Here is a 12846-nt window from a genome sequence, read left to right on the forward strand (position 1 = left end):
CCAAGGTTTTGTTGTGTTTTTTTTTTAACATTACTTATTTCATAGGATACAATATAAGGCTTCATATAAACTGAGGACAGTTTCATGGGAAATAAGCAACGTGATCAAAACTACTGGCCATCTATAGAATTGCAGTGGTAATTTGGAGGTGGTTAAAAGATGCTAGTTAACCCACAGATAAATGCATTTGTTTCTACTGGGATCTGCACTGCTTCTTTTGTATTTCTCTCCTCTTTACTCTACATATATTTCAAGTTCTCCAAGAACAGATGTGAATACTATTTCTTGTTTAGAGACCTATTCTAATAGCTTGAGGAGAATCTCCCACCTTTATTGTATGTGGCAGGAAATGTTTTCACTGAAGATGAGGAAAAGGCTGAGGTTCTCAATGCCTTCTTTACTTCTGTCTTTAATAGTCAAGCCAGTTATCCTCAGGGTACTCAGACCTCTGATCTGGAAGATCAGGGGTGGAGAGCAGAATAAACCTCCACAATTCAGGAGGAAACAATAAACTGGTACATCACCTGGACTGTCGTAAGTCTGTGGGGTTGGATGAAATCCTCCTGAGAGTACTGAGGGAACTGACAGAAGTGATTGCTAAACCACTTTCTATCATTTATCAGCAGTCTTGGTCAACTGGGGAGGTCTCAGATGACTAGAGACTTGTGAAGGTGATGTCCATCTATAAGAAGAGTATTAAGGAGGATCTGGGGGATCAGATACTTACTCGGAGGATCCGATACTTACCATTTTCTATAAGAACTGAAGAGACTGAAGTTGCAAGTGCCATTTTTAGAAGTCATGTAGGTGCCTAAGTCCCCCATTAGTTTCTTAGGTTCTCAAATCCCTTTTGCAGACACAAACAACTTTTATCCTGCAGTGCTGTATAAAATGAAAATGCCTTAAAAGCAAAACATTATCTTGATAAACTGCCATAAGGTGTTTTTTTTTCACAGACAAAAATAGAAATAAAAGTGAGAAAGTCTTTTCTTAATGTAGTGGACATATTAAATCTCTTATGAAGGTGGTTCTGCAGGGAGGCCCAAGAAGAGAGAGAATTTGGAATCCTGTGAACCTTTAATTTCTTCTGTCACACAGGAATTGGAACACAGAGGCTATTTGTCTTTGGATGCTTTACAGTTCTGTTATTCTTTCAGAGTTACCTGCAGAGTCCTAGATAATTCTCAGTAGTTTTATTGGATCACATCCATCCATCCCAGTATCCTGCTTCCAACAACAGTCAAAAGTAGATGCAGTTTGAGCATATGCTTGGATATTGTTTGGCCTTAGAAAAGAGAATGTATTACATTGCAGTTGTCCTGAGTAATCTTCCAGACTCCAAGAATTTTTGACTCAGGGACTTCTTCAAATAGAAATAGTAGCTGAAATTCTCCGTAGATCTCTTCTACATTAATTTGATACCTTCCCTGACACTTACATAGACTTTTATCACTTATAAGATCTTATGGCAAGGGACTCTACCAACTTAGCTACACATTGAATGAACCCCTTCCGGTTGTTTTCATTTGATATTCAATATTTCTTCTATTAGAAAAGTGAATTCATAATTGCTCATTCTGTTTAGAAGCCTATACAGTATTCTTTACCCAATTCTTTACTTGTCTCTTTTCCATGCTGGAGTCATAGTTTACACCATCATGTGTCATATAGCAGCCATTCTGTACCTTCCATTATTCTCACTGCTCTTTTCATTAGTTATTCCATGTCCACACAAATCCCTTTTAAGATGAAACATCTGAATTAATGCACATTATACAAGTTATGGGCGTAAAATAGGTATTTGCACTGGCATGGTCATGCTCTGTGTTCTTTTTTCCTGACATTTTTTAATAGTCTCCTGTTTACCTTTTTGACACTATCAAAATTTTCGTGAAATCATCTCTGCTTATTTGATCTTCATGGTAACGTCTACAGTGAAAACCCAAAAATAAATCACTACTAAAACAATACAGTGCTAGTTTGGCACTTGGATGAATCACTAGGCTATTCTGTGCAATTTCTTTTGTTCTTCCATATAACATAGAGAAAAATATATTTAAAAAAAAATGAGGTAGTTTTCTATTTATCTATTCCATTAAGAATTTATGGCCTTCTTTTATCCATTTTTCTCTTGGAGACTGCATTATTATTACAGTGTAATACTCTCTGTTTTTCCCATAGAATGTAGAGTAACTGATTAGATTCTTGGGACTAAATTGCAGTCCTCCACTGAACTAGAGGAGGAATTACCAAATTTTTTGCCTCACATCCCGACATCTCTACCACCCACTCTCATTTATACTCAATGCCTCTCCCACCTCTACCTCAGGTCTGAGAGTCACTTAACTAAACGTGGAAGTGATGCACAGAATAAACCCTATGGGAAGGTAACAACTCACCGTTTTATTAAGCAGACGTGGGAGCAGTGATGAAGAATTATTGAAGCTGCATTGGGAAAATCTTTTTTGGAGACAGGGAAACAGCAGGATCAGTGAAGAGGTCTGATGACGAATAAGAGCTACTGATCCTGATTCCATGGAAACCCCCTACATACCCTTATTAGTTCACCCAGACACTATATCTCTTGGAGATGGTAGATGCTTTCTTGTATGAGAATGAAAACTGATTATATTGGATAACAGTACCTTTCTGTGCTTATCAGAGAAGCCCAAGTACAAAAGGACAACCTGGCATCACTGGACATCCTGGAGGTGTGGTGAGTTGGGCTATCATATCCTATGATCACCTAACACACACTTGTTCCCAAACCTGTATCTTACAGTTCAGCTGGAGCCTTCACAATACTTGCTAGCAGCGTGTGGGTCTGAATTTGTCCTATCTAATGTGGAGCATTTATCTTAGACACCAAACACAGGAGCAATATTCTTTGCCAATGCCTCCCTCGTCAATCAAAAGTGATACAGAGCTCTCCAGAGGCCAATTCTCTTTCTTTGATGATCCTTTTCTTTTAATTATTCAGAATTTAACTCTGCTTTTAATTATGTGGAAGCCAACAGGCTCTTAGGTAGTTTAAATGCATTTTTCCTGCTTAATAGCCCCAGGGATTATAGAATTCTTCAGCTGGAAGCTCATTCACTGCCACCTTCCTCTCATTCATGTCAAATGAGCTGTCTATGTCCCCAGCAGAGACAATCTTGAGGGGCTGACAAGCTTAGAAATAACATGCATGAAAAATGACTCTTCAGTTCATTTGTGTTTCCCTGCTCAGTTCATCAGGCAATCCAGAACATAACTGAGATGGTCAATGATGAAAAAAGGAAGAAGCAGCTAGGCACATCTGATTTCATTACAGTGAAAGAAAGGCTTGTTGAATTAATACCCAACTAATTATATGGTGTGTTTTCATTTACTTTTTGTGAACATTGTCAAATAATTTTAAACATCAGATCTATGAAGGATCTGAGTCCCATTTGTGCTTTCAGAGGGCTGGGGATTGTGCTGCATCTGTGTTTCACTCTTCTGCATTTTCTGAAGTTAGAATGAAGTTTCAACATTTTCTGTTTAAAATCATTTACGCTTGTTTTGTTGGTTTTTTTTGTTTGTTTGTTTGTTTGTTTGTTTTGTTTTCATCATGCAAAGGGTCCAAAAGGGGAGAAGGGTGACCCAGGACCTCAGGTGAGATTGGGTGGGTTTAATTCTTTCCAAGAAACCTATGTGAAGTGTAGCACTTACTAAATGGGATTTTCATTTGTAATGTTGTTGAAATAGGGTGAACCAGGAAAGAATGGCAACGATATTGTGGGTCCACCTGGACCACCAGGACCACCAGGACCAATCATAGCCATACCAGAGGTAAGTGTGTTTGTCAAGCACCAAAGTCTTTCGAACTCTACTTAAGGTGAAGAGATCCCAAGCAGTTGCCTAACTGGCAATTCTGGTGTTGATGGAGTCTATGTGATAGAGACATTGACCTAAAACTCATGTTCTTTCTCCCAGCCCTGCTACAGTGTAACTGTGGGGTCTTCTTTCCTACTAGTGACTAGATAGCTCTGTTTGCAGTAATAATGAACCTGGATGCATTTCTCATTAGCTCATTTACGCTTGAAAAATACTGAGAGCCTCAGAGGGAGAACAGCATGTATGAGAAGTGCAAAAATGTTAATTTAGCTGACATAGCAAACAAATGACATTAATTTGCTGGAAGCTTCATGGCTTTCTATATGTTGTGATAGTCACAGTTCACACATTTGTCTGATGTTTCTGAAGATACTTACACGCATCCTTTGAATTCTCCGTAACTTGTGTAAGGATTACATTCACTGTGTTAAAGAAATGTATAAATCCTAGAAGCTGTATTGCATCCAGTGTATTACAGATATGTACAGAAAGCAGTTTTCTTTCTAAACACCTTGGAGTTTAAGAAGTTGCCTCCTTTACAAAGTAGGGTGTATATACATGCTTTATGAACATTCGTAGTGGACAAATATTCTGTGGATGTACAGCAAAAGCTATCTATTCTCATATGCTACAAAATCTACTTACTGATAATCAGATGATCTCTCCAAGGACTTGGCATGCTGAAATTTGAAACAGTTGATTAAACGTGTTTGTGATTTTAAAGATATGTAAGTATTTGGGACACTGAGTTCTACCTACTTCACAAATGTTTGTATAAGGACAGGACCTTTGCTTAAAATACATATGCTGAGGTAGAAGATTAAATTATCCAAATACATTCTTTCACTCTCAGAACAACATCAAACATCTTCTGTGGGTCACTTCAGAAATCTTCTCTACCCAGGTCAAACCAATATCCACATCACAACAGCTGACTCTGGTATTTATTTTAGTTCTGTAATTCTAAATGAAGTTGTTAGGTCTGCTTGCAGTAATTCTTTCAATTTAAGATAAAACTGAGTTCTGCAGTAGGCCCTAGTTATTTCCAGGCTTCTTCAGTACCTTTTGACAGATGGCAGTCCTTTCTACTTCCTCTACTTACTTCTGCTATGTAAATCAGAAGTCTACCCTTATATAAAAAAACAGTGTCTCATTTTGCTGCTGTTTGATATTCCAAAATACTACATGATCTAATACTATATACTGTGTATATATAAGAGAAGGAAGGAGAGGGAAAGGAGCACTGCCTGCAGGACTTAAACATACTTTTTATTTTCTTTAATGACAATTTTCCAGTGTTTTTTTTTTTTTTTTTTTTGTAGAATATGAGGGCACAGAGCAGGGAGCAGCACCTGGTAGAAGTAACAGACTTTTACTACATGAATCATGATACCAGTAGTACCTCACAGTACAGAAAGTTGACCATAAACTGCTATGCTCAGATGGATAACCAGCTTAGTAGGACATACAATAAGACAATGCAGTCGTGTCCTTCCTCACATCCCAGATTAGAAAAAAAATATTCAGACACTCATGCAATAGTTGGAAAGGAGATGTGGTCAAACAGCCATTCAATGCAGTGATTTAAATCAGAATTTTTTTCAAATCAATTTCAAAGGTTTTTTTTGTGGTGAAAGTACCTAAATACTCTCCCAACAAATGTATGACTGTATTATATAGTATTCAGAACACCTATTTAACTAGGAAATTAGCTTATAGTTTTTAAATCATAGTGTTCCATGGTCTTATCACCAAGCTGTTGACCTATGAATTAGATAGGAGGATGATAAAATAGGTGAAAAATTGGCTCAAGTGTTGGGCTCAGAAAGTTGTGATGGGCATTCATAGAACTGTATCTGGAGTACCATGTCCATCTCTGTCCCTGTACAAGAAACATATTAACATAGTGAAGAAAGCCCCGTGCAGGACCACCAAGATGATGAGGGTCCAGCATAGATGGCATATGAGGATGCTGAAGAAACTGTCTTTTTCAACCTGGAGAAAAGAAGGCTAACGAGAGACTTTGTTGCTGTTTACCGCTACCTAATTAGGGGTTACAGAGAAGACAGAGCCAACCTCTTCATAGAGTTACATAGCATTACCATGAGACCTGAATGGACACAAGTTGGAAGGCTTTTATTTTTTTTTTTTTCTCCCAAGGTTGCTCCAATACTGGAATTGGTTGCTAAGAAAAGCTGGCATTTCCATCCCAGGAAGTATTCATATTGCACCTGATCTAGTTAGACCAGCTTTGAGCAGGAAGTTGTACCAAAAGTCCTGGACCAGCTTCATTAATCTAATTCTATGCTCAAAATCATAGAATCCTTAAACTAGGAAGAGACCTTTAAAGGTCATCTAGTCCAACTCCCCTGCAGTGAACAGGGACATCCACAAAGTAAATCACGTTGCTCAGAGCCTGGTCCAGCCTGGCCTTGAACGTCTCCAGAGACACGTGGTTTCCTCCACATCTCTGCATAACTTGTTCCAGTGCCTCACTACCCTTCCTATAAAAGACTTTTTCCTTATATCCAACCTAAATCTCCCCTTTTCCAGTTTGAAACCATTTTCCCTAGTCCTGTCACCACAGATCCTGCTCAAGAGTCTGTCCCCTTCTTTCTTGTAGCTCCCCTTTAGATACTGAAAGGCTGCTACCATGTCACCTCACAGCCTTCTCTTCTCCAGGCTGAAGAGCCTCAGCTCTCTCAGCCTATACTCATAGGAGAGGTGTTCCACTCCATGGATTATTTTTGTGGCCCTCCTCTGGATGCACTCCAACAGCTCTATGCCTCTTTTGTACTGAGGACTGCACACCTGGACACAGTATTCCAGCTGAGTCCTCACCAGCGCAGAGTAGAGGGATCACCTCCCTCAACCTGCTGACCATGCTTCTTTTAATGCAGCCCATATATGGTTGCCTTTCGGGACTGCAAGGGCACATTGCTGGCTCATGTTCAGCTTCCCATCCACCAGTATCCCCAAGTCCTTTTTGTCAGGGCTGTGCTCTATCCTTACATTCCCAAGCTTGTATTGATAGTGTGGGTTGCCACCACCCAGATGCAAGATCTTGCACTTGGGTTGATGAACTTCACGACCTTTGCCTGGGCCCACTGTTCAAGCCTCTCTAGGTCCCTTTGGTTGGCATCCCATCCCTCAGGCATGTTGACTACACTCTACAGCTTGGTGTCATCTGCAAACCTGCTGAGGGTGCACTCAGCCCCAACTGTCCATGTCATTGATGAAGATATTAAAGAGTATCAGTCCCAGCACTGACCCCTGCAGGACACATGCAACAGTGATCTCCATCCAGACACAGCCATTGATCACCACTCTCTGGATCCAGTGCTGCAGCCAGTTCTTCATCCATAGAACAGTCCACCCTTCAAATTCATATCTTCCTAATTTGGAAAGAAGGATGTTGTGGGGGAACATGTCAAAGGCCTAACTGATGTTCAGATAGATGACATCAGAGGCTCTTCCCTTGTCCATTGGTGCCATTACACCATCATAGAAGGCCTCTATTCTAAGCCAGAATTTGGCTTTTGTGAAGCCATGCTATTTCTCCTGTATCACCTACCTGTCTCCCATATGTCTTAGCATAGCATCCAGGAAGATCTGCTCCATGATCTTTCCTAGCACAGAGGTGAGACTGACAGGTCAATAGTTCCCTAGGTCATTCTTTTTAGCCTTCTTAAAAAAGGATGTGATGTTTCCTTTTTTCCAATCTCCAGGGACTTCACCTGACTCCCCTGACTTTTCAAATGTAATTGAGTGGCTTAGTGACCATATCAGCCAATTCCCTCAGGACTCTGGGATGCATCTCACAGGACCCATAGCATTATGGATGTTCAGGTTCTTCAGGTGGTCATGAATGTGATCTTCACTCACAACAGGAGGGACGTTGCTTCCTCTGTCCCCTCTTTGCAAACCAATTGTTCGAGATCTGTGTGATGAGCAGTAATCAGAGAAGATCGAGGCAAAAAAATTATTGAGTACCTCAGCCTTCTCCTTGTCTGTTGTTACCAGTTTGCCTTTGTCACTTAGCAGCAGGGGTATACCCTCTTGGACTTTCAATATCTGAAGGGATGTCTAAGCTAATGTACAGCTTACTAGTAGATAGAAAGAAGTATAAAAGCATGGTTATTGCTTTTCTCTGTTTGGGTGTCTGAAGACTCAGAACTCATTAGCTATGGTACTACTCCAGATAAACTATACAGTTTTGGGGATCCAAGCTAGTTTCATTGATTTCTCTGCACTGTGCCAACTACACACAGCAGCGTGATCAGAGCAACTGAAGAATCACTACCATGACACTGCATTGTGTGATGCAGACATGTTCAGAACATAATTCTAACTTTGAATTTAAAGATAGATTGTGGTCAGATAGATTCACCATCTCAGAATGCCAGTGACATACTGGAGTATAAAATTTTATTTTAATCTTGACCGTGGAGAAATGACCTCAGACCACAACACACGAAATCACAGTTTTCAACTTAAAAATGTATGAGTGTCAGTTAATGAAAGTTTTTAAAATATTCTGAAATCCTTACATAATGAGTGAAATGCAAGTGCTACATATTGTTATTCCAGATCTGTAACAAAAGTAATAGCTAACATTTCCTGTGACCTTACTTGCGGTTTTCTTAGCATTTTTAAAACAAGATGTTTTAACTTTCTACATAATTCTAAAAATGTATATGTACCCCTATGTGCTTGGTTCGGTATTTGAAATAACCTGTTCCTTAACCACTTTTTCAGCTATTTCTCAATGATACAAAAGGAATTCTTAACTTCACTGCAATTGAAAAACTGTTTGGGCCTCCTGTGAGTATATGCTTCTGTATTAAATCTTCAAAATTGCACTGTCTTTAATTTTCCCTTTTAAGTATCCAAAGCTGAGAGTTTCCTGTGCTTTAAAGACGTGTATAATTCCTGCTAGCTTCAGCAGTAAGCTGTGTGAGAGTACTTCAGGGAAAAATATATTCTGTGTGGATTAATTAGTTCTTAAACTTTTCTGTAGAAGAAAGGAATTGGAGCAGTTGCTTTAGTTCTGAATCTGAACAATAGGATCAGAATGACAGAAATGTGAAACTGATGCAGAAACAGGGATGCAGATGTACCTGTCGTTTTTTCTACTTTTTTTGTATTCTTGTTTTTCAAATCATGAAATCTTGGGATGAAATATTTTGCTCAGTTCTTCCTGAAATTACAACTAGGAATACTAGGCTCTTGTGTATGAGTATAATTTCACAGTAATTATATCTGTGGATGATAATCTGGAAATCTCATAAAACAACAGATGTGAAATTTCTGGCTCTGTTTTGCAGCTAGACATGTAGCTTTAAAACAGTTTGGTTAAATATTTGAAGAGCTGGATGCTTCCTGGAAGGGTTTTTAAATTACTAGGACTAGATCCTACTAATTAGGACTAGAAACCTATCTTCTCCGAGCTGCAGTCTATTCAATGTTAGGTACAACTTGCCTGAAAGTCTATAATATATTACACTTCACAAAATTTGGATTCCACAAACAAAGTATCTTGCTTTAAAACCAGTTTCATTTGCAGACTGTTGTTTGTTTATTTTATTTTGCTTACTGTCTTGCTTGTGAGCACCCCTCACATTCAGTCCCTGACAAAACGAGGAAGGCGTGTAGTTAATAGCAGAATCCTAATCCCTGTATATACTGGGATGCCAGCATAGGATGGACCCTCTTGTGTGAAGTCTGTTACTGTTGCCATTCAAACCTTAAAAGACAGGATATCAAAACAACATAAAGAAGTGGTCTCATGAGCCCAGTAGAAATTTATTGGTTTGTAGTAGTTTTTACAGTCCCAACAGAAAGAAGTAGACCCCGTAGCTTGAAATGTAGTTACAGTTGGAAAGGTTTCACAACCTCAGTCTTGTAGTTGACCACAGACTGGGAGAAGGTTGGAGTATCATAGTGACTTAAGTAATCCATGTCCACATAGTTTAAATGAGAACTGAAGTGTGACTGCAGATAAAACAGTTGGACAATTTTAAATATGTCCAGTACAAATACAGATCCATGTTTATAGTCACGATCTAGCAGACATGCTATTTTCTATCTACCAGCAACCAGGGATTCAGTGGAGAGGGTGAGAGGGCTATGGTGGTTTCTATGTTGGATTCTGTAAGACTTAAAAGAGTCTGATTTGCAGTTGCATTCCTTTCACATGGGGAAAACATCATGTTTATTCCAAATTTCCTGGATATCTTTCCTTTCAGTTTTGGAAAGTAAATCTGAATGTCTCAGAAGAAGTTAGAAGAATAAGGTGCTGTGAAGTGATCACAGCTTTACCACTGGACAAATGAAGTTCTCAATCCGATTTCAAATCAGTTAGTATTCGCAAATTAGACAATACATTGAAAATCCATACCATTTTGCAAGTCTGTATTATGTGGTTGTGAGTGAGTTTTTGCATTTTGCAGGGACCAGATGGTAAGCCAGGTTTACCAGGATTTCCTGTAAGTATTATGTATCTGCAGTCTAAGTGTTTTTCAATATGTTTTAAATATTTTAACAATTATATTGAACAGAATTCATATAAAGTCTGATGAATTTTCTTATGAGACTGTATTTTTTTGATCAACATTTACAGTAGAAATTAGCCCTGGGAAATATACTGTTATATGCCCAACAGCTTATCTCAAACTCCGTTCTGTAGTTTAAATATAGTCGAGTCTAATGAAAAATTACTACCTAAGGAAAAGTTCTGTGCAAATTAGGAGGAATAAATGGAACACATGGGCTTCTAAACACTGTGTTCGAATGTATATGGAATTATATATTACTCCTTAAGCCTTTTTTTTTTTTTTGGTCACCACCATGGAGAACTGCTAGGTTTACTATTCCTCTAGTCTTTTAGGATGATACAAAGGACACAATAGATTATTTTCTTATATAAAATTCAACAATTTTTTTAGAATAATCACTTTTTTAAGGATGCCACATTGGAAGGATTACACAACCAGACTATCAAATGATGCACTATATTATGCTCCCTATTGTGCTCATACTGCTATCCCATATAAGCATTATATGGTTTGTGGCTTATAGTATTGTTTATATTATCATATTTATATAGGATATAATGTAATAACATTATTTTCCCTTGTTCTGAGTGTTTTACAATTTAGATGTGTGCATGTGATCTCAGGACCATTTGTACTGCTTGAGAATAAGGACAAAACTAGGGAAGTTGACAAATAATGCTGGCAAATTGCCCAGAATTATACAAAAGGTTGTTTATGGGTCTTGTGTATTGTAGGCTGCACAGGAAACCATACAAAATAAATCACATTAAAAAAAAAAACAAAACCTTAAAATACTATTCAGTTAAAAAGAGCTAACAATATTTAGAAAACAATATAATTAATTGACAATCTTTCAGAATTTTTACATGAAAATACCATACTCATCCCTACTTCACGTCTTTTCTTTAGCTCTTCACCAACACAGAAATTATATAAATTTGAATTTTTTTCAAATTCTGTTGAAAAGCAGTCTCAGTGATTAAAAAAAAAAAAAAAATAACAGACCATGAGTGTAGAGAAAGTAGGGTAGGGAAGAAAGAGAAGAGAAGATTTTAGACTGAATTTCCGTTCTTGTCAATGTTTGCCTATTTCCCTCTATGAATATGTGTAAACATCAGAGTTTTTTCTTTTGTTGTTTTTAACAGATTATCACTATCTGATATGTGTTTTAGGGAATACACTGATTCAGACAGCAATTTAATCTTGTAAGTCTATGACTTGTAAATCAAGACTTAGATTACAACCAGGGTGATTCAAGTTTCCGTATTTCATTTATTTAAAAGGCCATGTAGTAAGATGGCCCAGCTTTGTATTCACAGAAGATGTCACCATGGATTTATGGATTTGATTTTGCTTAGGGCCCGCGGGGACCAAAGGGTGATATTGGCTTGCCTGGATTGAAAGGACTCAAAGGACAGCAGGTAAGAGAGAGTGTTTAGGGAAAAATACATACAACAAAATGTTCTAGATAACAAATCCTTAGTGACATTATAAGTTTTCTTATTCTAATTTTACCAGGAATTTGAATGTTAATAAGCTCGTGTGAAAAAATGTAGTAAGTGGAATCTGAAAAAATGCTGAACAAAATACCTGCTATAATACAAGGGCTGCTCTGAAAATAATGCATCCTATTTTATTATGTTGGCCCAGGATGTCAGAGGCAAATATTGGTGGTACTGAAGTAGAGTTTGAACCTTCCCAATATTCTATTCAATGCTGTTGCCATATGACAGATGACAGCAGAGGGGCAGTCTGACTAAATGGGATCTGACACTGAAGTGCAGATGAAGCAAAGGTGTGTCATTGAATTGCTCCATGTGTGAAAAACTGCACCCACTGACATTCATCAATGCTTGCTTAACATTTCTGGAACCCAAACAGTGGATGTGAGCACAGTCAAGCAGTGGGTGATACATTTCGACAGCAGTGACGGCAACAGTGGATCAGCTCTGCTGGAGAAGATTTTAAAGAAGATAGGATGCAGTCCATCACTGTTCATTGCTGGTGAAAATTACAGAAACATAGAATCATAGAATGCATAGAGTTGAGAGGGACCTCTAAAGGTCATCTAGTCCATATCCCCTGCAATGAACAGGGATATCCACGTATAGCTAGATCATGTTCCTCTGGGCCTGGTCCAGCCTGACCTTAAATGTCTCCAAGGATGGGGTTTCCACCACATCTCTGCTCAATTTGTCCTAGTGCCCCACCACAGTTATTGTAAAAAACTTCCTCCTTATATCCAACCTAAATCTCCCCTCCTTTAGTTTGAAACCATTTCCCCTTGCACTGTCACAACAGACCCTGCTAAAGAGTAATGTCCCCTTCTTTTAGATACTGAAAAGCTGCTTCAGGTCACCTCGGAGCCTTCTTTTCTCCAGACTGAAGAGCTCCAGCTCTTTCAGTTTGTTTTTGTTGGACTGAGAAGTAT

At 38.4% G+C, this 12846-nt stretch overlaps 1 protein-coding gene across 5 annotated transcripts in view; it reads left to right on the forward strand.

Annotated features, from left to right (window-relative positions):
- Window positions 1–12846, forward strand: part of COL15A1 (collagen type XV alpha 1 chain) — a 106266-nt gene that overhangs the window by 53126 nt on the left and 40294 nt on the right. For 4 of the 5 annotated variants that reach the window (XM_004935077.5, XM_004935078.5, XM_015275923.4 and 1 more), the window contains 6 exons: window positions 2663–2716; window positions 3601–3636; window positions 3730–3813; window positions 8617–8682; window positions 10311–10346; window positions 11774–11836. In XM_004935077.5, the coding sequence (XP_004935134.1) occupies window positions 2663–2716; window positions 3601–3636; window positions 3730–3813; window positions 8617–8682; window positions 10311–10346; window positions 11774–11836 (339 nt within the window). The remainder of the gene's footprint in view (window positions 1–2662; window positions 2717–3600; window positions 3637–3729; window positions 3814–8616; window positions 8683–10310; window positions 10347–11773; window positions 11837–12846) is intronic. The other variant, XM_004935079.5, reaches the window with a different exon arrangement.

This window comes from Gallus gallus, chromosome 2 (assembly GCF_016699485.2).
Source record: "Gallus gallus isolate bGalGal1 chromosome 2, bGalGal1.mat.broiler.GRCg7b, whole genome shotgun sequence".
NCBI classification, from domain to species: Eukaryota; Metazoa; Chordata; class Aves; order Galliformes; family Phasianidae; genus Gallus; species Gallus gallus.